The sequence below is a fragment of the Ornithorhynchus anatinus genome, chromosome 4, assembly GCF_004115215.2.
Source record: "Ornithorhynchus anatinus isolate Pmale09 chromosome 4, mOrnAna1.pri.v4, whole genome shotgun sequence".
NCBI classification, from domain to species: domain Eukaryota; kingdom Metazoa; phylum Chordata; class Mammalia; order Monotremata; family Ornithorhynchidae; genus Ornithorhynchus; species Ornithorhynchus anatinus.
This window is the reverse complement of record NC_041731.1, coordinates 96,250,214-96,272,659: the sequence shown is the minus strand read 5'-3', so window position 1 is coordinate 96,272,659 and position 22,446 is coordinate 96,250,214. Positions and strand designations below refer to the sequence as shown.

The 22,446-nt window shown below is 45.6% G+C and overlaps 1 protein-coding gene across 2 annotated transcripts in view; it reads left to right on the top strand.

The window, feature by feature from the left end:
• Positions 1-13,743, top strand: part of EPHX4 (epoxide hydrolase 4) — a 32,367-nt gene extending 18,624 nt beyond the window's left edge. For both annotated transcript variants that reach the window (XM_029063581.2, XM_039911869.1), the window contains exons 4-7: positions 2,255-2,383; positions 5,423-5,526; positions 9,274-9,422; positions 12,831-13,743. In XM_029063581.2, the coding sequence (XP_028919414.2) occupies positions 2,255-2,383; positions 5,423-5,526; positions 9,274-9,422; positions 12,831-13,062 (614 nt within the window). In that variant the 3' untranslated portion in view covers positions 13,063-13,743. The remainder of the gene's footprint in view (positions 1-2,254; positions 2,384-5,422; positions 5,527-9,273; positions 9,423-12,830) is intronic.
• The last annotated feature ends 8,703 nt before the right edge of the window (positions 13,744-22,446 follow it).

Sequence of the window (22,446 nt, the reverse complement as noted above, 5' to 3'; positions counted from 1 at the left end):
ACTTCACTTCTCGGTGCCTCAGTTCCCTCATCTGTAAAATGGGGATGAAGACTGTGAGCCCCACGTGGGACAACCTGATTCCCTTGTGTCTACCCCAGCGCTTAGAACGGTGCTCGGCACATAGTAAGTGCTTAACAAATACCAACATTATTACTATGTGCCAGGAACCTTACTGAGCACTGGGGTGGACGCAGTCCCACGTGGGGCTCACGGTCTCGATCCTCATTTTACAGATGGAGGTAACTGACCTGCTCCAGGTCAAACGGCAGAGAAGTGGCAGAGCCGGGATTAGAACCCAGGTCCTCTGACCCTCAGACTGGTGCTCTTTGTCCACTCTGTTCTATTGTACCCTCCCAAGCACTCAGTACAGTGCTCAGCATAGAGTAAGCCCTCAGTAAATGTGATTGATTGAGTATTTGTATATGGGCCTGCAGAAGAGAAAAAGACTAAAAAGGAATTTAGGAAAAGGGAAATATCCCTAAAAAAAGGGAGAAAGAAGAAGACCAATAATAATAATAATTGTGGTATTTGTTAAGTGCTTCCTGGGTGCCAGGCTATGTACTAAGCATGGGGAGGGGCGGGGGGAATATAAGCAAATCAGGTTGGACACAGTCCCTTTCCCATGTGGGGCTCACAGTCTCAATCCCCATTTTACAGATGAGGTAAATGAGGCCCAGAGAAGTGACTTGCCCAGGGTCATACAACAGACAAGTGGTGGAGCTGGGATTAGAACCCATGACCATCTGACTCTCCAGCCACAATTTGCTTGTATCCACCCCAGCGCTTAGTACAGTGCCTGGCACATAGTAAGTGCTTAACAAATACCATTATTATCATTATTATTATTATTTATGCCCATGCTCTGACCACTGACTGACCGAACCCTTAGCTGCCTCGTTTTCCTTGCTGGAAGCAGCGGGCCCAGCCACTCCGGCTATCACTGCTCCCACCTCCCTCCCAGCTGTGGTCCCTCCCGGCCTGGCTCGGCTAGGTTTCCACCCGTCTGGCGCCCTCGGCCCTTGCCAACTGGCTGGAAGGAGCGAGGGCAGAGGAAAATGCGGTAGTAAGTGTTCGCCTTCCTTCCCCTTCCTCCCTTTTTCGTCTCCTTTCTTCTCCTTCTCTTCATCTTATTCCCATTTCCTTCTCCTCCCAATCCCTCCTCTTCCCTATCACATCCATCCCCCCATTCCCTCCTCCCCTCTTCTCCTGCCCTTTTCTTTTCCCCTTTTCTTCCCTCTTTTCCTCCCCTTTTCTTCCTCCCCTCTTCTCCTCTCCTCCTCCCGTTTCTTTCCTTCTTTCCCTCCCCCGTCCCCTACTTCTTTGCCACCCCCACCCCAAGTTTACCCTGCACTCGATCAGTCAGCAGCGTGGCTTAGTGGAAAGAGCCCGGGCTTGGGAGTCAGAGGACGTGGGTTCTAATCCTGGCTCCGCCACTTGTCTGCTGGGTGACCTTGGGCAAGTCACTTAACTTCTCTGTGCTTCAGTTACCTCACCTGTAAAATAGAGATTAAAAGTGTGAACCCCACGTGGGACAACCTGATTACCCCATATCTACCCCAGAACTTAAAACAGTGCATGGCACATAGTAGGCGCTTAACAAATACCATAACTATTATTCCCTGTCCACCAGGAGCTTACAGACTAGCAAGGAAAGACAGACCTTAACATAATACAGGACAGTGTACTAAACCCCACCCCATAATTTCTGGAAGTTTCCAACTTAACAAGAGTGTCCTCGGAATTTAGAGAATAAATATTTACCATTTTCACTGTTGTCTATATCCAAATTAATACAAGACATCAGAAACTTCTGAAGCCGTGTAGCCTAGGGGAAAGAACACGGGGCTGGGAGTCAGAGGACCTGGGTTCTAATCCTGACTCCACCAACAATGATGTGTTGGGTGACCTTGGGCAAGCCACTTCACTTCTCTGTGCTTTAGTTCCCTCATGTGCAAAATGAGGATTCAATACTTGTTCTCCCTCCCACTTAAACTGTGACCCCCATGAGGGACCTGGTGATCTTGTATCTACCCTAGTGCTTAGAAAAGTACTTGGTACATAGTATCCGATCAATGAAAACTACTATTATTATCATTATGATTGTCCTGACTTTGACTTAGACTGCTGGCCCCCATTAGAACAAAGCGATTAATTGATACAAACAAACCAAAATATCGAACATGCCTAATTACAGTTTCCTTCGTGCGTTAATTCAGTTGGCTATTAAATGCCAGCATGTGTTTCTCTGTTGCAGGATACAGCAAATGTGTTCTAATTGGCCATGACTGGGGTGGAATGATCGCTTGGTTAATTGCCATATTTTATCCAGAGATGGTGATAAAACTTATTGTTATTAATTTTCCTCATCCAAATGTCTTTACAGGTGAGTTTTAAAAGTTATCGATCCGATTTTTTTATTACTCAGCTTTCATGCTCACTTTCTTAAAAAAGAGCAAAATGTTGACCCTGATTGAAAAACGAAATAAAATAAATTTAGCCTTCTCATCGTGCGGAGTTTGGTGGCAGAAGCCTAAGGGTGACATCTTTCTTTAAAGTCCTAGAGAAACCGGTTTATATTGCAGTAAAATGATTTCAGTTGCCCATCTGCTCCACAATTTCCGTCGTTAGTTCGTCTTCACAAAAGTAGAAGCGCAGAATGGTACTGAAATAGAAGAGGGGAGGTTTCAGGCCTGTGATGGCCCCGCCCTGCCCCACAGACTGTGAGCTCGCTGTGGGCAGGGAATGTGTCTGTTGTTGTATTGAACTCTTGCAAGCGCTTTGTACCGTGTTTTGCACATAATAAGCACTCAGTAAATACTACTGAATGATTGAACTCCATTTCTGAGTCTCAGGTGAGCTGTGTAGTAGCATTTTCAGTAGCAATATGTTACTTCCGCGGAAGGCCTGTAGCTCTTTTCCAATCTACTAGTTCCTCCCCTTTGTCGAGGGAGCTAAGGTCAGCGTGAAGCAGCAGTATTCACTAAATACTATTGAATGAATGAATGAATGAGTGAATGAGTGAATGAATGAATGAATGGTCTAGTGGGAAGAGCTCCGGGCTAGGAGCCAGAGGACCTGGGTTCTATTCCCGGCTCGCCACTTGCTGCTGGTTGACCTTGGATGAGCCACCCCACTTCTCTGGGCCTCCGTCACCTCATCTGCAAAATGGGAATTAACACTGTGAACCCTACTGAGAGCTCACCTCCTCCAAGAGGCCTTCCCAGACTGAGCTCCCCCTTTTCCCTCTGCTCCCTCTGCTGCCTCTCTGTCCCTCTTCACCTCCCTTCAGCTAAGCCCCCTTTCTCCCCCTTTCCCTCTGCTCCTCCCCCTCTCCCTTCCCCTCCCCTCAGCTCTCGGCTCGTCCGCTCATTTGTATATATTTTTATTACCCTATTTATTTTGTTAATGAGATGTACATCCCCTTGATTCTATTTATTGCTATTGTTTTTGCCTGTCTGTCTCCCCCGATTAGACTGTAAGCCCATCAATGAATGGGCAAGGATTGTCTCTGTCGCCGAACTGTACATTCCAAGTGCTTAATACAGTGCTTTGCACATAGTAAGCGCTCAATAAATACTATTGAATGAATGAACCCCTTGTGGACAGGGACTGTGTCCAACCCGATTACGTTGTATCTACCCCAGCACTTAGTACAGTCCCTGGCACGTAGTAAGCGCTTAACAAAGACTGTTAAAAAACTAGGTCGCTCAACACAGATACCGTTCACCGTATTTCTACTCCGCGGACATTTTGAAAATAATGTCCCTCGGGCTGGAAACGTGTCTCTCAACTGTTGTTATATCGTGCTTTCCCAAGCGCTTAGTACAGAGCTCTGCACGCAGTGAGTGCTCAGTAAGTTTCATCGATCGCTTGATTTGATAGGCGGGTGAACATTACGATGAATGTATTTTCAGGGGGCCCACAGAAAGGGTTGAGAGAAAAAGTGCGACAGAGGTGAGAGGAAGAGCTAGGAAAGAGAAGAAGAGTGAAGGTAGCGAGGGGGAGGTGGGAGATTGACAAGTTACAAGAGAAATAGAGAGGACAAAAATACAAGAGAGAAAGGAACAAAGTGCGGGATGGTGATGAGGCAGGGGTGATAGACATAAAATAACCACACGCTCATACTTCAACATTTAAAATCAGACAGCTTTCACCCAGCCAGTATGACTTCATTACTTTGTCTTCCAATGTGGGGTGGTTTTCACTTCTCTGGGCCTCACTGACCTTATCTGTAAAATGGGGATCAGAGAGTGTGAGCCCCACGTGAGACAGGGACTGTGTCCAACCCGACTTCCCAGCGTTTAGTACAGGGCCTGGCACATAGAAAGCACTTAACAAATACCATAATAATTATTATTATTTTTATCCCTGGCCATTTTTAAATGGCAGGGCAGGGCCCTACGATTTAGAACCAACCCTCTAATTGCAAAATGGCTGCTTACCCTACCTGATGGTAGGGAGATAACAATAATAAATAATAATCATGGTATTTGTTAAGCACTTACTATGTGCCAAGCACTGTTCTAAGTATTGGGGAGATACAAGGTTATCAGGTTGTCCCCCGTGGGGCTCACAGTCTTCATCCCCATTTTACAGATGAAGTCACTGATCATACTTTCTTAAAAAGAAAATCTGCCTATATAAAAATGGTGTGTTAACATTAGCCAATATTGAGTACATCTCTGAAAAAATTTGAAAACTCAAGTGAAATTTTTAGAAACCAGAAAATGCTGGAAAAAATTGCAAAAATACCATTTCCTTATAGTGCAGAAAAACCAAGCCATCCCGGGGTAACAGTGTTGGGAATTTAAAAGGATAAAGCAAACTGGTAATACTGTGAATTGAAAAAAACAAAACTGAAATAACTTTGAGGTACTATTTTTGTACATGTCTTTGGATATGAAGCTATTGGAGAAAATTTAACATTCTTTTTATTGAAAAATGAAGTGAAATTTTATTTAGAAGCCTGCTTGCGATGTAAAATAATCTTGTTTCTTACATATTTTTTTTTATTCTGTTGGAAGCTCACAAATTTAGTTTAAAAAGCAATATTGCCACTGGATTTAGAGATCTGAATAGATGATCTTCAGCCTTTTGCATTGTATTATAAGGAAGTATTTAAATATACCTTAGGTAATTTTTCACAATTGAAAATATTTTCCATTTATTAAGTAGCAAAATTAATAAATCTTTGAAAAGTTTTCTTTACCTCTTTAGTTTATGAGTGTTTGTGTTTTGATTGTTTTCTTTTTGTTCAGATAACATTGTTAAACACCTAATCATGTACTGCTAAATACTATGGGCATGTTCAATGACTGCTTTTAAAAAGTACTGAACCTCTACACTTCCTATTGAATGGGCATGGATTTTTGCTGTTGATCACTAATTTTTATCCTTTTTTTCCTGGGCATTTTAATTTCAGAGTATATCCTAAGGAACCCTTCACAGCTGATCAGATCTAGTTACTATTATTTTTTCCAAATGCCGTGGTTTCCAGAGTTCATGTTCACCATAAATGATTGCAAGGTGAGCATAATCAGATATTTGTGTTGTAACTTCTCAAGTCTACCAGGATTTGCATGTTAAATGAAAATACAAAAATGGCTATAATATTGAATAATTGTTGCCAACTTTCACCTTTCGTAAAGGTTTATTTGTTTGTGAAGCTTATCAATTTGTGTCTGAGGTAATGTCTCGGGTCTCGAACGTTCTGGCGTGCCTTTGCAGGAGTTGGTGAATCTGTTCCATGGCACTGCCACTGGGAAATGCTTGGGGAATTATTTTTCTGGAGATCCAGAAAAGATTCTAAGATCCAGGCCAGGACCGTGCATGTTGGAAGCCTTCTGAAACCCACTAGCCCTTCCTACAGTCTTGGGTCAGGGGAGTTGAGGTCCAAAGAGCCTTTGCAGACATCCCGGGATGTGTTGGTTCACAAATAATAATAATAGCAATATTTCTTTAATGCTTACTATGTGTCAAACATTGTACTAAGCCCTAGGGAAACTCCAAAAAAATTGAATCCACACGCACAGCATGGGAGACGCAGCGTGACTTAGTGGATAGAGTACGGGCCTGGAAGTCAGAAGGGCCTGGGTTCTAATCGCCGCTTGGCCGCTTGTCTGCTGGGTGACCTTGAGCAAGTCACTCCACTTCTCTGGGCCTTAGTTACCTCATCTGTAAATTGGGGAGCAAGACTGTGAGCCCCATGTGGGACATGGGCTCTGTCCAACCTGATTAGCTTCTATCTATCCCAGTACTTAGAACAGTGCTTCACACGCATTTACTATGTGTTACTAATAATAATAAGTAATACGTAATAATAATAAGTAAATGCTTAACAAATGCCATTTAACAAAAATACCATAGGAAAAGAATTGGAGAAGCAGTGTGGCGTAGTGGATCGAGCACAGGCCTGGGAGTCGGAAGGTCATGGGTTCTAATCCCAGCTCAGACACTTGTCTTCTGGGTGACCTTGGGCAAGGCACTTCACTTCTCTGGGCCTCGGTTCCCTCATCTGGAAAATGGGGATGAAGACTGTGAGCCCCACGTGGCACAACCTGATTACCTTGTATCCACTCCAGTGCGTAGTATCCACTCCAGTGCATAGTAAGCGCTTAGCAAATGCCACAGTTATTATTATTATTATTGTAATTACACACACACACACATAATGTTTAGACAGCGAGCCCATTATTGAGCAGGGATTGTCTCTACCTGTTGCCGAATTGTACATTCTAAGTGCTTAGTACAGTGCTCTGCACATAGTAAGCACTCAGTAAATGCTATTGAATGAATTTCCCAGGATCCCTAACCAAATCAGATCCTACTGACTGGAGCGAATTCCCAAATCGGTCTGAGTATTGACTGGGCTCCCAGAGGAACCTTTGGATCAGGACCAGTCTGTGCCTCAATCAATCAGTGATATTTATTGAGCACTTATTGTTTACAAAGCACTGTTCTAAGCACTTGGGGGAGCATGATAATAATAATAATAATGTTGGTATTTGTTAAGCGCTTACTATGTGCAGAGCACTGTTCTAAGCACTGGGGGAGATACAGGGTAATCAGGTTGTCCCACATGAGGCTCACAGTGAATCCCCATTTTACAGATGAGATAACTGAGGCTCGGAGAAGTTAAGTGCCCACAGTCACACAGCTGACAAGTGGCAGAGCGGGGATACAACCTAATAATATATTGTGGTATTTGCTAAGCACTGGGGTTGATGCAAGACAAGCAGATAGGACTGTCGCCAGCCAAGATTTTAATGTTCAAGATGCCTTGCATCAATTTTACAGAATACTAATAATAATAATGAGGTTTGTTAAGCACTTACTATGTGCCGAGCACTGTTCTAAGCGCTGGGGTAGATACAGGGTAATCAGGTTGCCCCACGTGGGGTTCACAGTCTTAATCCCCATTTTACAGATGGGGTAAATGAGGCAGAGAGAAGTTAAGTGACTTGCCCAAAGTCTCGCAGCTGACAAGAGGCAGAGCTGGGATTAGAACCCACGACCTCTGACTCCCAAGCCCATGTCCTTTCCACTAAACCATGCTGCTTCAGACATTACTAATAATAGTGATAATTGTGGTATTTGCTAAGCACTGGGGTTCATACAAGGCAAGAAGGTAGAACACAGTCTCTGTCTCACATGGGGCTCACAGTCTAAGAGGGAGGGAGAGCAGGTCTTCAGTCCCTATTTTATGGATGAGAAAACTGAGGCACAGGGATGTTAAATGAAAGCGGATGAATTTTTTTAAAATGCCCAAAGAAGACCATGAAGGAGAAAAGAGAGGTATTCAGAAGGAGTTAACCTGCTACAAAGTACATTATGAAGACAAGAAGAAAGCTGTTTTTCCATATAAACTGGACAAATTCTTCGCTAGAGTTGAAAAACCACCAGTACAGTTAGCAGAACATACTTTGGTGGTCTCCTGCAAAGACTCATAATCACCCGGCAAGTTCTCATTTAGCTAATTGCCATTTTATATATTTAATTAGTTTAACAAAGATTAAACAATAGTGATGCCAGATACATCAGTATATAACACATAAGGGAATTTCCTATTGCTTTTTCCAGAAGTTTTGGATTGAATCCCAATGTATAAGGTGTAAGACTGTGGAAAAACGTTCTTTACAGCCGTTCATGAGACATCCACTTTTCACAGATCATATCAGGGCTGAATTGTGGGCTATGTCTGCATATTAGTGGTTTGTAATCATGCACCATTAAAATGATTTAGTTCATTTAAATACTATATTGTACATATTTGAGGGTACCGGAATGTTGTGATTTGGCAAGTGTCAAAGAGATTTTAACTACAGCTCCATTTATCTTTTAAATAACACATGAAAAGTCAGTGAATATTGTACATAAAGGGTTATACTTAAGTTTTTGGTCTTTAAAACACCCTGAATACATTTCAAAAAAGAACATGTGGTGGGTGAAAGTACCGTACTTTCAGATTTTCAGGGAGGCAGCATGGTCCAGTGAAAAGAGCCCAGGACCGGGAATCAGAGGCCTGCTGTGTGATCTTGAGCAAGTCACTTAACTTCTCTGGGCCTCAGTTTGCTCATTTGTGAAATGGGGATTAAATTCCTGTTCTCTCACCCACTAAGGCTGTGAACCCCCCTGTGGGGGCAGGACTGTGTTCGACCTAATTATCTTTTATCTACCCCAGAGCTTAAACACTTAACAAATACCACAGGTATTATCATTACTCAATGGCAATTCCCAGAACTGGTTGTAATGATGATGATGATGATGGTATTTGTTAAGCGCTTACTATGTGCCAAGCACTGTTCTAAGCGCTGGGGGAGATACAAGATAATCAGGTCATCCCGCCTGGGGCTCACAGTCTTAAATCCCCATTTTACGGATGAGGTAACCGAGGCCGAGAGAAGTGAAGTGACTTGCCCAAAGTCACGCAGCTGACAGAGGAGCGGGGTTAGAACCCATGACCTCTGACTCCCAAGCCCGTGTGCCCTTTCCACTAAGCCACGCCGCTCCTCTGTTGTAGAATTCTGAAATAATAAGAAGAAGAATATAGTAATTAAGAATATCTGAAACATAATCAGAAGTTTTCTTTTAAATCTCAACCTTTGATAAATTGTTACAGATCATGTAAATCTGAAAAATGAAAAACAAAAAAACTTTGATTTTTGTTTTGCACCTTCCTTTCCTAATAATTCCAAATGCTTTTGCAGATACTATGTGGTGAGGTTATGACTGGATTGTCCAATATATTTATTTCACATCTCTTATTTAATAAAGGCTCTGAAACACCTCTTCACCAGCCAAAGCACGGGAATCGGAAGAAAAGGCTGTAGGTTAACAGCAGAAGATCTTGAAGCTTATATTTATGTCTTTTCCCAACCTGGAGCCCTAACTGGTCCAATTAACCATTTCCGAAATATATTCAGGTTTGTAAATTGGTTTTTGTCCAGAAAAATATTAGTACATGACTGTAGCAATCCAATACATCGATCATTCCGTGGTGTTTATTGAGCGCTTACTGTGCAAGGAGCACTATTAAAAGCACTTGAGCGAGTACAGAACAACAAAGTTGGTCAGACACCATCCCTGCCCACAAGGGATTTACCACCTACAGGATCTAAGGTAAAATAATAATAACTATGTTATTTGTTAAGCGCTTACTATGTGCCAAGCACTGTTCTGAGCCCTGGGGTAGATAGAAGTTAATCAAGTCGGCACAGTCCTTGTCCCACGTGGGGCTCACGCTCTTATCCCCATTTTACCAGTGAGGTAACTGAGGCACCGAAAAATGAAGAAAAATGACTTGCCCAAGGTCACATGTAGCGGAGCTGGGATTAGAACCCAAGTCCTTCTGACTCCCAGGCCTATGCTCTATCTACTAAGCCAAACTGTAAAAGACGAAGCCCACTTTTTAAGCAAAGAATCTTTTAAGTTTTCTAATGATTTATATCTTGGAGGTCCCCTTTTTTCTCCTCATCCTGCTCTCCTGTCCATTTTCCCCTTCATCCTGGGCCTCTTACCCTGCATCCCTTATATCAACCCGTCAATCCATCAGTGGTATTTATTGAGCACTTACTGTGTGCAGAGCATTGTACCAAGTGCTTGGGAGAGTAATAATAATAATAATAATGTTGGTATTTGTTAAGCACTTACTATGTGCAGAGCACTGTTCTAAGCGCTGGGGGAGATACAGGGTCATCAGGTTGTCCCACGTGAGGCTCACAGTCTTCATCCCCATTCGACAGATGAGGTAACTGAGGCCCAGAGAAGTGAAGTGACTTGCCCACAGTCACACAGCTGACAAGTGGATTTGAACCCATGACCTCTGACTCCCAAACCCGGGCTCTTTCCACTGAGCCACGCTGCTTCACAACATAACAGATTTGGTAGGCACGTTCCCTACCCACCATGAACTTGCAGTCTGCTCCACCTCTGTACTCCCGGCTTCCTCCGGCACATACCGGGCGGGCGGAGGGTGAGAGGAGGAGAAGAGAAGCAGCGTGGCCTAGTGGCTAGAGCGCTGTCCCGGGAGTCGGGAGGTCATGGGTTCTAATCCTGGCTCCGCCACACTGCTGCCGTGTGACCTTGAGCAAGTCACTTCACTTCTCTGGGCTTCAGCTCCCTCATCTGTAAAATGAGGATCGAGACGGTGAGCCTCATTCACCTGGCAAACAGATTAGGTTCGGAAATAAATCAGCAGGTCGGTGGAACACGCTTCTTGTGTGTGTCTCTAGGTTGGCCTAGGAGTTCACACAAATTGCCAGGGAACGTTCAGTGGACCTATCGATCAATCAAATGGTATTTACTGAGCACTTAATAATAATGTTGGTATTTGTTAAGCGCTCGCTATGCGCAGAGCACCGTTCTAAGTGCTGGGGTAGTTACAGGGTCATCAGGTTGTCCCACGTGAGGCTCACAGTCTTCATCCCCATTTTCCAGATGAGGGAACTGAGGCCCAGAGAAGTGAAGTGACTTGCCCACAGTCACCCAGCTGACAGGTGGCAGAGCCGGGATTTGAACCCATGATCTCTGACTCCCAAGCCCGGGCTCTTTCCACTGAGCCATGCTGCTTCTCACTTACTGTGCTCAGAGCTCTGTACTAAGCACTTGAACTATTGAAGTTGAACTATTAGCCTTAACAATAATAATAATAATGGTATTTGTTAAGCGCTTACTATGTGCCAGGCACTGTACTAAGCACCGGGGTGAATACAAACAAATTGGGGCTGAGTCAGGTCATGGGTTCTAATCCTAGCTCCGCCACTTGTCCACTGTATGCAAGTCACTTCTCTGGTCCTCAGTTCCCTCATCTGTAAAATGGGGATTGAGACTGTGAGCCCCACGTGGGACAGGGACTGTGTCCGACCTGATTTGCTTTTATCTCTCCAGCGCTTAGTACAGTGCCTGGCACATAGTAAGCACTTTACAGATACTACTGTTATTATTATTATTATCATTGTTAAGTAATGCCGTCAGTTGACTTATTTCCGAGCCTAACCTGTTTGCCAGGTGAATGAGGCTCAGTCGTGACAAAAAATCACTATTTCCAGTCCCTCATTCACTGGGTTGAAAACAAACTGGAACCATCATGTTAGAGAAGCAACGTGGCTCAGAGGAAAGAGCCCGGGCTTGGGAGTCAGAGGTCGTGGGTTCTAATTCCAGCTCCGCCACTTGTCAGCTGTGTGACCTTGGGCAAGTCACTTAACTTCTCTTAACTTAATGGAGAAGCAGCGCGGCGCAGTGGAAAGAGCACGGGTTTTGGAGTCAGGGCTCATGAGTTCGAATCCCAGCTCTGCCACTTGTCGGCTGTGTGACTGTGGGCAAGTCACTTAACTTCTCTGTGCCTCAGTTCCCTCATCTGTAAAATGGGGATGAAGACTGTGAGCCCCACGTGGGACAACCTGATTCCCCTGTGTTTACCCCAGCGCTTAGAACAGTGCTCTGCACATAGTAAGCGCTTAACAAATACCAACATTATTATTCTCGGTACCCCAGTTACCTCATCTGTAAAATGGGGATGAAGATTGTGAGCCTCACATGGGACAACCTGATTACCCTGTATCTACCCCAGTGCTTAGAACAGTGCTCAGCACATAGTAAGCGCTTAACAAATACCAAAATTATTATTATTATTATTATTATTATTAAGCAGGAGGTATGATCTGCTCAGATTCCATTAATTTTTTCAACCTTCTGTGTTTTTTCCCTGGAAAGCTTATTTAGGTAAAATGACTCTGAATTTTCAGAACAAGATCAAGTGCCATGTAGTTTTAATTAAATTCTTTTCAGCCAGGACTCCCCATTCTGCCTAATAATTTTTCCAGAACTGAACCTATAAAAGCTGTTTATTTACTGAGGGTGAACATTCGGTAAAATAGCCCCAGTCTGTTTGAATAAGTTTAAGCATTTGGTTTGGTCTGCTATCTCATAGAATGAAGAATAAAATGCACACTTTAATAAAGCATATCCATATATGTTTTATATGTATGGATTGGAAAGTAATCATTTACCAGCGTAGATATGGCCCAAAGCTTTTTCACATTTACCAAAACTTCCTTTCACCCCCCAGATCCAAAGGTTCTGGTGTTTTCTTTCAGGATTATTATTTTTGTTGCTCAAAATCAAATCCAACTATAAGAATTCACTATAGACTCGCCAATTTTACGCGTGTTATGCACTTTCTGGGATCTGGAAACTATTTTTGAACCTATTTTTTTAAATTAAAAGATGTGGCATGACAGTTAAGTCTGAAGCTTTTATAAATTTAAAAGACCAACTAGGCAAATAGATTTAACCCTTTTAAAAGCCTGGCACATATGCTTTTGTCTTAATAGCTGCCTGCCTCTGAAGCATCATGAGGTGATCACGCCAACGTTATTGTTGTGGGGAGAGAGAGATGCCTTTATGGAGGCTGAAATGGCCGAAGTCACAAGGATTTATGTTAAAAATCACTTCAGACTGACTATTTTGTCAGAAGCCAGTCATTGGCTTCAGCAGGATCAACCGGACATAGTCAACAAGTTGATCTGGACATTTTTAAAAGAAGAAACAAGGAAAAGAGAGTGACTTTGGTAAACATCTGCTCAGTGGCCTGGATTGAAGGCCTTAAAGTTAAAAAAAAAAATATTGGTACAGGGCCATATTTTCAAACAATTTCTTTGGGCTTTGTTAGAGAGATTGCTTTTTTAAGCCTCTGTAAATGCATACTGATATCAGTGTTCTTTTAAAAAGGGAATATTTAAAATGTGTAACGTTAATGTTGGGTTTGTGATCTTATATTTTACCCGTAAAACACCTGCCTTAAAGCGCACCTATATTGAGGGAATTGTGGAAGATGCTTAATTTTAGTTTCTATGTTAATAGGTGGTGCCTTTTACAGATTTATATATAAAGGAAAAATGTGCCATGGTGAAAAGAATATCATAGAATACCATTTTCATTTCACAGATCAACATTTTGTTTTAAATTATGTTTAAATTTTTATCATTTTAAAGAACTCTGCCAAATAGTTTTGTTTTGGCATAAGTATTTACAGCTATAATGTAACTGTAATATATGAACAGACACAATTATATTCCTAAAATGAAAATCTCCAACCAGCTCATTGTACTGTAGAATTCTCATTGCTTTGTAAGTAAAATCAGCAGTCTGTAAAAAGAAAAATGCCACAATAGATATCGGGAGTAACAGAGAACTCTATCTGGGTCTTGTATCAAATCAGTCAAATAAAATGTGACTTGCCTGAGACCTTCCGTGCCATTTTGTGTGGTAAACTCTGAACGGCCGTTAGCCGTGGAACAATTTCCTCTCTTTATATGATACTTTTCCATGACGTGCCTTTCATCTCCTGAACCTGAATCACTGTGTGACGAGGATTTCCAGAATCTCATTTTACGGATGAAGAACCGGTAGATATTAAATAATGTGCTTTATTTTATGATTGGTGGCAGTGGTCAAACTAAATTTCTCCTGTTCAGTCCAGTATTCATTCATTCAATCGTATATATTGAGCGCTTACTGTGTGCAGAGCACTGTACTAAGCGCTTGGAAAGTACAATTCAGCAACAGAGAGAGACAGTCTCTGCCCACAACTGTGTGCCAACCAAAATATACCCCCCCATTCACTCATACATTGAATATGCATGAATTCACAGTTTAGAAGGGGGGAGACTGACATCAAAACAAGTAAACAGGCATCAATAGCATCAATATAAATAGAATTATAGATATGTTCACACATCCGAACAAGTAAAACAGACAATATAAATGAATAGAATTATTACACAAGTGCTGTGGGGCTGGGGGGGGGGGGTAGAACAAAGGGAGCGAGTCGATGAGGTGGGGGGAGGAGGAGAAGAGGGAAAGGGAGGCTCAGTCTGGGAAGGCCTCCTGGAGGAGGTGAGCTCTCAGTAGGGCTTTGAAGAGGGGAAGAGAGTCAGTTTGGCGGAGGTGAGGAGGGAGGGCGTTCCGGGACCGCGGGAGGACGTGGGCCGGGGGGTCGACGGCGGGATAGGTGAGAACGGGGGACGGTGAGGAGGTGGGCGGAGGAGGAGCGGACCGTGCGGGGTGGGCGGTGGAAAGAGAGAAGGGAGGAGAGGTAGGAAGGGGGCAAGGTGATGGAGAGCTTTGAAGCCAAGAGTGAATTTTTGCCTGTGCAGTACTACACATAGGAGGGGGTCACTGTGGGCAGCAATGTGTCTGTTGTTATACTGTACTCTCCCAGGCACAGTACAGTAGTGCTTTGCACACAGTAAGCTCTCAATAAATATGATCGAACGAATGAATAGGAGGGTATATATTGGTTGGCACAACCTGGACCCCGCAGGTTCCTAGTTGCCAAGAAAATGGTCATAGAAATCAGAAGAAAATGGATTTCGGATGAGTTAGGGAGGATTTATGGCGAAGACCGATAAAACTGCAATACCCTGAAATAAATTGAGTCCCCACTTCCGAAGTCTTTAAAGCGTTAAATCAATCGATAGTATTTATTGAGCCCTTCCTGTGTGCAGAGCACTGTATTAAGCTCTTGGGAGAGTACAACCGAGTCAGTTATATATAAATTAAAAGAATACAAATCCTTTAGGTAAGGTGCGGTAGAATTATTCCACAGACTCACCGGGCATTAAAAAGAAGTGGAAATGGGAGTGGCCCTAAGAATTCAGATCATTCTCCTCTAGTAACTTCCACCAGCAACCTCCTTCATTTCTTAAAATACGATTGCACCTGCCCAGAGTAAGTCATATCTGTGGCGAGAAGCAGCATGGCGAAGTGGACACAGGCCTGGGACTCAGAAGGTCTTGGATTCTAATCCCGGCTCTGCCACTTGTCTGCTGTGTGGCCTCGGGCAAATCACTTCACTTTTCTGGGCCTCACTTCCCTCATCTGTAAAATGGGGATTAAGACTGTTGTTATATTACGCCCACCACTGGCAATCCACCGGGCTGCTTCTCATTCATTCACTCGGGCGTATTTATTGAGCCCCTACTGTGTGCAGAGCACTGTAAGAAACTCTTGGGAGAGTACGGTATAACAGTAAAGACTCATTCCCTGCCAGCAATGAGCTTCTCCTCCCCCGTCCCGTCTCCCCTCTGGAATTGAGCTCTGTCAATGGGCAGGGATTGTCTCTATCTGTGGCCCAATTGTCCATTCCAAGTGCTTAGTACAGTGCTCTGCACACAGTAAGCGCTCAATAAATACTATTGAATGAATGAAAGCAGTTGCTAACCTCATTTAGGGTGGATGGCCGACATTTGGAAGCCCCCACTGATTAAAGGGAGAAGCCACATCTAAAAAATGAAGGACCAAAGGGCAGTGATAACCTAAAAGGCTAACAAAATGCTAGGCATTATAAGAAAGACCCCACGGCACTTGTGTATATATGCACATATTTATTATTCTATTTTTTTTTATTAATGATGTGTATAGATCACATGTCTCTCTACATATCTACATCCCTCTCCCCTCCCCTCAGCACTGTGCTAGTTGGCTCGATTGTATATATTTTCATTACCCCATTTATTTTGTTAATGAGATGTGCATCACCTTGATTCCATTTATTGCTACTGTTTTAATGAGATGTTCATCCCCTTGATTCTATTTATTGCCATTGTTCTTGTGTGTCCGTCTCCCCCGATTAGACCGTAAGCCCGTCAGTGGGCAGGGACTGTCTCTATCTGTTCCCGATTTGTCCGTTCCAAGCGCTTAGTACGGTGCTCTGCACATAGTAAGCGCTCAATAAATACTATTGAATGAATGAATATATATCTAGAATTCTATTTATCTATTTTGATGCTACTGATGCCCGTTTACTTGTTCTGTTGTCTGTCTCTCCCCTTCTAGACTGTGAGCCCGTCGTTGGGCAGGGATTGTCTCTATCTGTTGCCAAATTGTACTTTCCAAGAGCTTAGTACAGTGCTCTGCACACCGTAAGCGCTCAATAAATACCACTGACTGACTGAATGAATGAATGAACAAAAGTTAATAATAATAATAATACTGTGGTATTAAGCGCTTACTATGTACAGAGCACTGCTCTAAGCGCTGGGGGAGATACAGGGTAATCAGGTTGTCCCAGGCGAGGCTCACAGTCTTCATCCCCATTTTCCAGATGAGGGAACTGAGGCCCAGAGAAGTTAAGTGACTTGCCCACAGTCAAACAGCTGACAGGTGGTAGAGTCGGGATTCGAACCCATGACCTCTGACTCCCAAGCCCAGGCTCTTTCCACTGAGCCATGCAGCCTGGCCTAGGCGAAAAAGCACAGGCCCGGGAATCACTGGGCATGGGTTCTAATCCCGACACGTGGCGACTTGTCTGCTGTGTGACCTTGGGCAAGTCCCTTCACTTCTCTGTGCCTCAGTTACCTCATCTGTTAAATGGGGAATCAATGCCTGTTCTCCCTACTCTTTAAACTGTGAGCCCCATGTGCACAGGTACTTGGCATTACAAGTATTATTTTTAAGATGACAACTGGCACACCGGTTTTCCAAGCACCTCGTTGCCGTCGTCGGGGACGGAATGCTGGGTTGGATGGACAAATACCTGGTTTGATCCAGTTAATGGCATTTCTTCATCCATTCAATAGTATTTATTGAGCGCTAACTACGTGCAGAGCACTGTACTAAGCGCTTGGAATGGACAATTCGGTAACTGATAGAGACAATCCCTGTCCATTGACGGCCTCACAGTCTAATCGGGGGAGACGGACAACTTAATCAGGATAAATACAATCGAGGGGATTGACACCTCATTAACAAAATAAATAGGGGAATAAAAATCTATCCAGATGAGCACAGTGCTGAGCGGAAGGGAGAGGGGGAGGAGCAGAGGGAAAGGGGGGAAAGGGGGCTTAGCTGAGGGGAGGTGAAGGGGGGAGGCAGAGAGGGAGCAGAGGGAAAGGGGAAGCTCAGTCTGGGAAGGCCTCTTGGAGGAGGTGATTTCTTCTTTCAAGTTGGACGACGTACTACTACTACTAATAATAATAGTAATGGTATTTGCTAAGCGCTTACTGTGTGCCGAGCACTGTTCTAAGCGCTGGGGGAGATACAGGGTCATCGGGTCGTCCCACGTGAGGCTCACAGTTAATCCCCATTTTACAGATGAGGTGCCTGAGGCCCAGAGAAGTTAAGAGACTTGCCCACAGTCCCACAGCTGACAAGTGGCAGCTTCGCCGGGAGTCGAACCCATGACCTCTGACTCCAAAGCCCGGGTTTTTGCCACTGAGCCACACTGCTAGTCCCCCGTCTCCCCTGGGACTCCCAGTCTAAGTAGGAGGGAGAACAGATACTGAATCCTCATTTTAGAGATGAGGAAACTGAGGCAGAGAGAGGCTAAGCGTCTTGTCTGAAGTCACACGGGAGGCAAGTCCGTCCAGTTGTATTTAATGAGTGCAAGCGGTACTGCTGGGATTAATAATAATAATAATAATGGCATTTGTTAAGCGCTTAACTATGTGCCAGGCACTGTACTAAGCGCTGGGGTGGATGCAAGCTGGGGGTGGATTAGAGAAGCAGCGTGGCTCAGTGGAAAGAGCACGGGCTTTGGAGTCAGAGGTCATGGGTTCAAATCCCGGCTCGGCCATTTGTCAGCTGTGTGACTTTGGGGAAGTCACTTCACTTCTCTGGGCCTCAGTTCCCTCATCTGTCAAATGGGGATGAAGACGGTGAGCCCCACGTGGGACCACCCGATGACCCTGTATCTCCCCCAGCGCTTAGAACGGTGCTCGGCACATAGTAAGCGCTTAACAAATCCCAACATTATTATTATTATTAACTCAAAAGTCCTCTGACTCCCAGGCTCATACTCTTCCCAGTGGGAATGCATTAAGAAAGGAATTCAGATCAGAGCTTGGGGACGAGGCATTATGATCAGGATCAGTAGAGATCCGTCACATCAAATGGATACTTCTCACCCCCAGCTTTAAAGCACGTAATTCATTCATTCAATAGTTTTAATAATAATAATAATAATAATAATGTTGGTATTTGTTAAGCGCTTACTATGTGCAGAGCACTGTTCTAAGCGCTGGGGGAGACACGGGGGAATCAGGTTGTCCCACATGGGGCTCACAGTCTTAATCCCCGTTTTACAGGTGAGATAACTGAGGCCCAGAGAAGTGAAGTGACTTGCCCACAGCTGACGAGTGGCAGAGCGGGGATTCGAACTCATGACCTCTGACTCCAAGGCCCATGCTCTTTCCACTGAGCCACGCTGCTTCTCTATTATTGAGTTTTATTGAGCGCTTCCTACGTGCAGAGCACTGTACTGAGCGCTTGGAATGGACAATCGGCAACAGATAGAGAAGACGGTAAGCCCGTCAATGGGCAGGGATTGTCTCTATCTGTCGCCAAATTGTCCATTCCAAGCGCTTAGTACAGTGCTCTGCACGTAGGAAGCGCTCAATAAACACTACTGAACGAATGAGAAGTCTACAGTCAGAGAAGCAGCGTGGCCTCATGGATAGAACACGGGCCTGGGAATCAGAAGGATCTGAGTTCTAATGCTGCCTCCACCGCTTATCTGCTGTGTGGCTCGGACAAGTCACTTCACTTCTCTGGGCCTCAGTGACCTCGTCTGTAAAATGGGGATGAAGACTGGGGGCCCCACGTGGGACACGGACTGTGTCCAACCTGATTAGCTTCTATCTAACCCAGCGCTTACCACGGTGACTAAGCTTGTTGTGGACAGGGACTGTGTCCAACCTAATTTCCTTGAATCCACCCCACAGCTTAGTACAGTGCCTGGCACATAGTAAGCGCTTAACAAATACCATCATCATTAGAGAAGCAGCGGGGTTCAGTGGAAAGAGCCCGGGCCCGGGAGTCCGAGGTCATGGATTCGAATCCCGGCTCGGCCACTTGTCAGCTGGGTGACCGTGGGCAAGTCGCTTCACTGGGCCTCAGTTCCCTCGTCTGGAAAATGGGGATGAAGACTTGTGAACCCCACAGGGGACAACCTGATCACCCTGCATCTCCCCCAGCGCTTAGAACAGTGTTCTGCACATAGTAAGCGCTTAACAAATACCAACACTATTACTATTATCATTATTATTACTATTAGAGGGGGCGATGGTGACAAAGATAGTTCTTTGAGCGACTCCTCTTGCTGGGACGATGCCTGACTTGCTCGGAGGGGTAGAGTGCGGCCGAGTGGCAAGAGCACGGGTTTGGGAGTCCGAGGCCGTGGGTTCCAATCCCTGCCCCGCTACTTGTCTGCTGTGTGACCTTAGACAAGTCCCTTCACTTCTCTGGGCCTCAGTTACCCCATCTGGAAAATGGGGATGAAGGCTGTGAGCCTCACGTGGGACAACCGGGATACCTTGTATCTACTCCAGCGCTTAGAACGGTGCTTGGCACATAGTGAGCGCTTAACGAGCATCATCATTATTATTTCCTCAACTGTAAAATGGGGGTGAGACTGTGAGCTCCACGTGAGACAGGGACAGCCACCAACTGATTGTCGGGTATCCACCCCAGCGCTTAGAACAGTGCTCGGCACATAGTAAGCGCTTAACCGATACCATCCTTATCATTACCCCAACTGTAAAATGGAGATTGGACTTTCCAACCGCTTAGTACAGTGCCCTGCACCCAGTAAACACTCAATAAATATGATTGAATGAATGGTTGAGACTGTGAACTCACGTGGGACGGGGACTGTGTCCAATCTGACTGCCTTGTAGCCACCCCAGCGTTTAGAACAGTGCTCGGCACATAGTAAGCGCTTAACAAGTATCATCATTATTATTACCTCATCTGTAAAATGGGGATTGAGACTGTGAGGTCCACGTGGAACAGAGACTGTGTCCAGCCAGATTGCCTTATATAATAATAATAATAATAATAATGTTGGTATTTGTTAAGCGCTTACTATGTTCTAAGCACCGGGGGGGATACAAGGTAATGATAATGTTGGTATTTGTTAAGCGCTTACTATGTGCAGAGCACTGTTCTAAGCGCTGGGGTAGACATAGGGGAATCAGGTTGTCCCACATAGGGGCTCACAGTGTTCATCCCCGTTTTACAGATGAGGTCACTGAGGCCCAGAGAAGTGAAGTGATTTGCCCACAGTCACACAGCTAAGTGGCAGAGCCACAATTCGAACTCATGACCTCTGACTCCCAAGCCTTCCCAGATCTTTTAATATCCACCCCAGCGCCTAGAACAGTGCTTGGCACATAGTAAGCGTTCAATAGTATTTCCTGAGCACTTACTATGTGCAGAGCACTGTACTGAGCGCTTGGAATGGACAAATCGGTAACAGATAGAGACAATCCCTGCCCAATGACGGGCTCACAGTCTGCGCTTAATCCCGGCTCTGTCACTTGTCCCCTGTGTGACTTGGGCAAGTCAATTCATTCATTCAATAGTATTTATTGAGCGCTTACTATGTGCAGAGCACTGAACTAAGCGCTTGGAATGGACAAATGGGTAACAGATAGAGACAGTCCCTGCCCTTGGACGGGCTTACGGTCTAATCGGGGGAGACGGACAGACGAGAACAATAGCAATAAATAGAATCGAGGGGATGGACATTCATTCAATAGTATTTATTGAGCGCTTACTATGTGCAGAGCACTGTACTAAGCGCTTGGAATGGACAAATCGGTACCAGACAGAGACGGTCCCTGCCCTTTGACGGGCTTACGGTCTAATCACTTCTAATCACACTAATAATTCCCTTCTCTGGGCCTCAGTTCCCTCATCTGTAAAATGGGGATGATAATGTTGGTATTTGTGAAGCGCTTACTCTGTGCAGAGCACTGTTCTAAGCGCTGGGGGAGAGACAGGGTCATCAGGTGGTCCCACGTGAGGTTCACAGTTCATCCCCATTTTACAGATGAGGTAAAGACTGTGAGTCCCATGTGGGACCACCTGATCACCTTGTATCTCCCCCAGCGCTTAGAAGAATGCTTGGCACATAGTAAGCACTGGACAAATATTATTATTGTTATTATTATTATTGTTGTTATTATTATTATTATTATAGGGGGTTTCCAATAGGATTGCAGCTCCTCCTCAAGAGGGGGAGGTGAGGAGGGCGCCCCTCCAGGATTGGTCATCTGGCAAACGGAGCCTCGGCGCCGGCCAATAGGATTGCAGGAGCCTCAGCGCCGGCCAATAGGATTGCAGGAGCCTCAGCGCCGGCCAATAGGATTGCAGGAGCCTCAGCGCCGGCCAATAGGATTGCAGGAGCCTCAGCGCTAGCCATTAGGATCGCAGCTCCTCCTCCCGGGACGGGGCGGGCTCCCTCCCCTCCAGGATTGGTCATCTGTCAAAAGGAGCGTTGGCGCCGACCAATGGGATCGCAGCTCCGTCGCACGGGGCGGGGCGGGGAAGGTCGGCTCCCTCCCCTCCAGGATTGGTCGTCCGGCAAAGGGAGCGTCGGCGCCGGCCAATGGGACGGCAGCTCTTCCTCGCGGGGCGGGCCGGGCTCCCTCCCCTCCACGATTGGTCGTCTGGCCAAAGGGGCCTCGGCTCCGGCCAATAGGATTGCAGGAGCCTCGGCACCGGCCAATAGGATCGCAGCTCCTCTTCACGGACGGGTCGGGCTCCCGCCCCTCCAGGATTGGTCATCTGGCAAAAGGAGCGTCGGCGCGGACCAATGGGACGGCAGCTCCCCCTCGCGGGGCGGGGCGGGCTCCCGCCCCTCTCCGATTGGTCGTCTGGCGAAGGGAGCGTCGGCGCCGACCAATGGGACGGCAGCTCCCCCTCGCGGGGCGGGGCGGGCTCCCGCCCCTCTCCGATTGGTCGTCTGGCGAAGGGAGCGTCGGCGCCGACCAATGGGACGGCAGCTCCTCCGGGGCGGGGCGGGCGGAGGGAGAGGCGGAGTGCGCCTGCGCGCGCGGGGGGGGTCACGTGACGGGGGCCGGCGGCCTGCTGAGGCGACGACGGCGGGAGATTCGGGGCCCGGAGGAGGAGAAGAAGAAGAAAAGGAGGAGGAGGAGGAGGAGG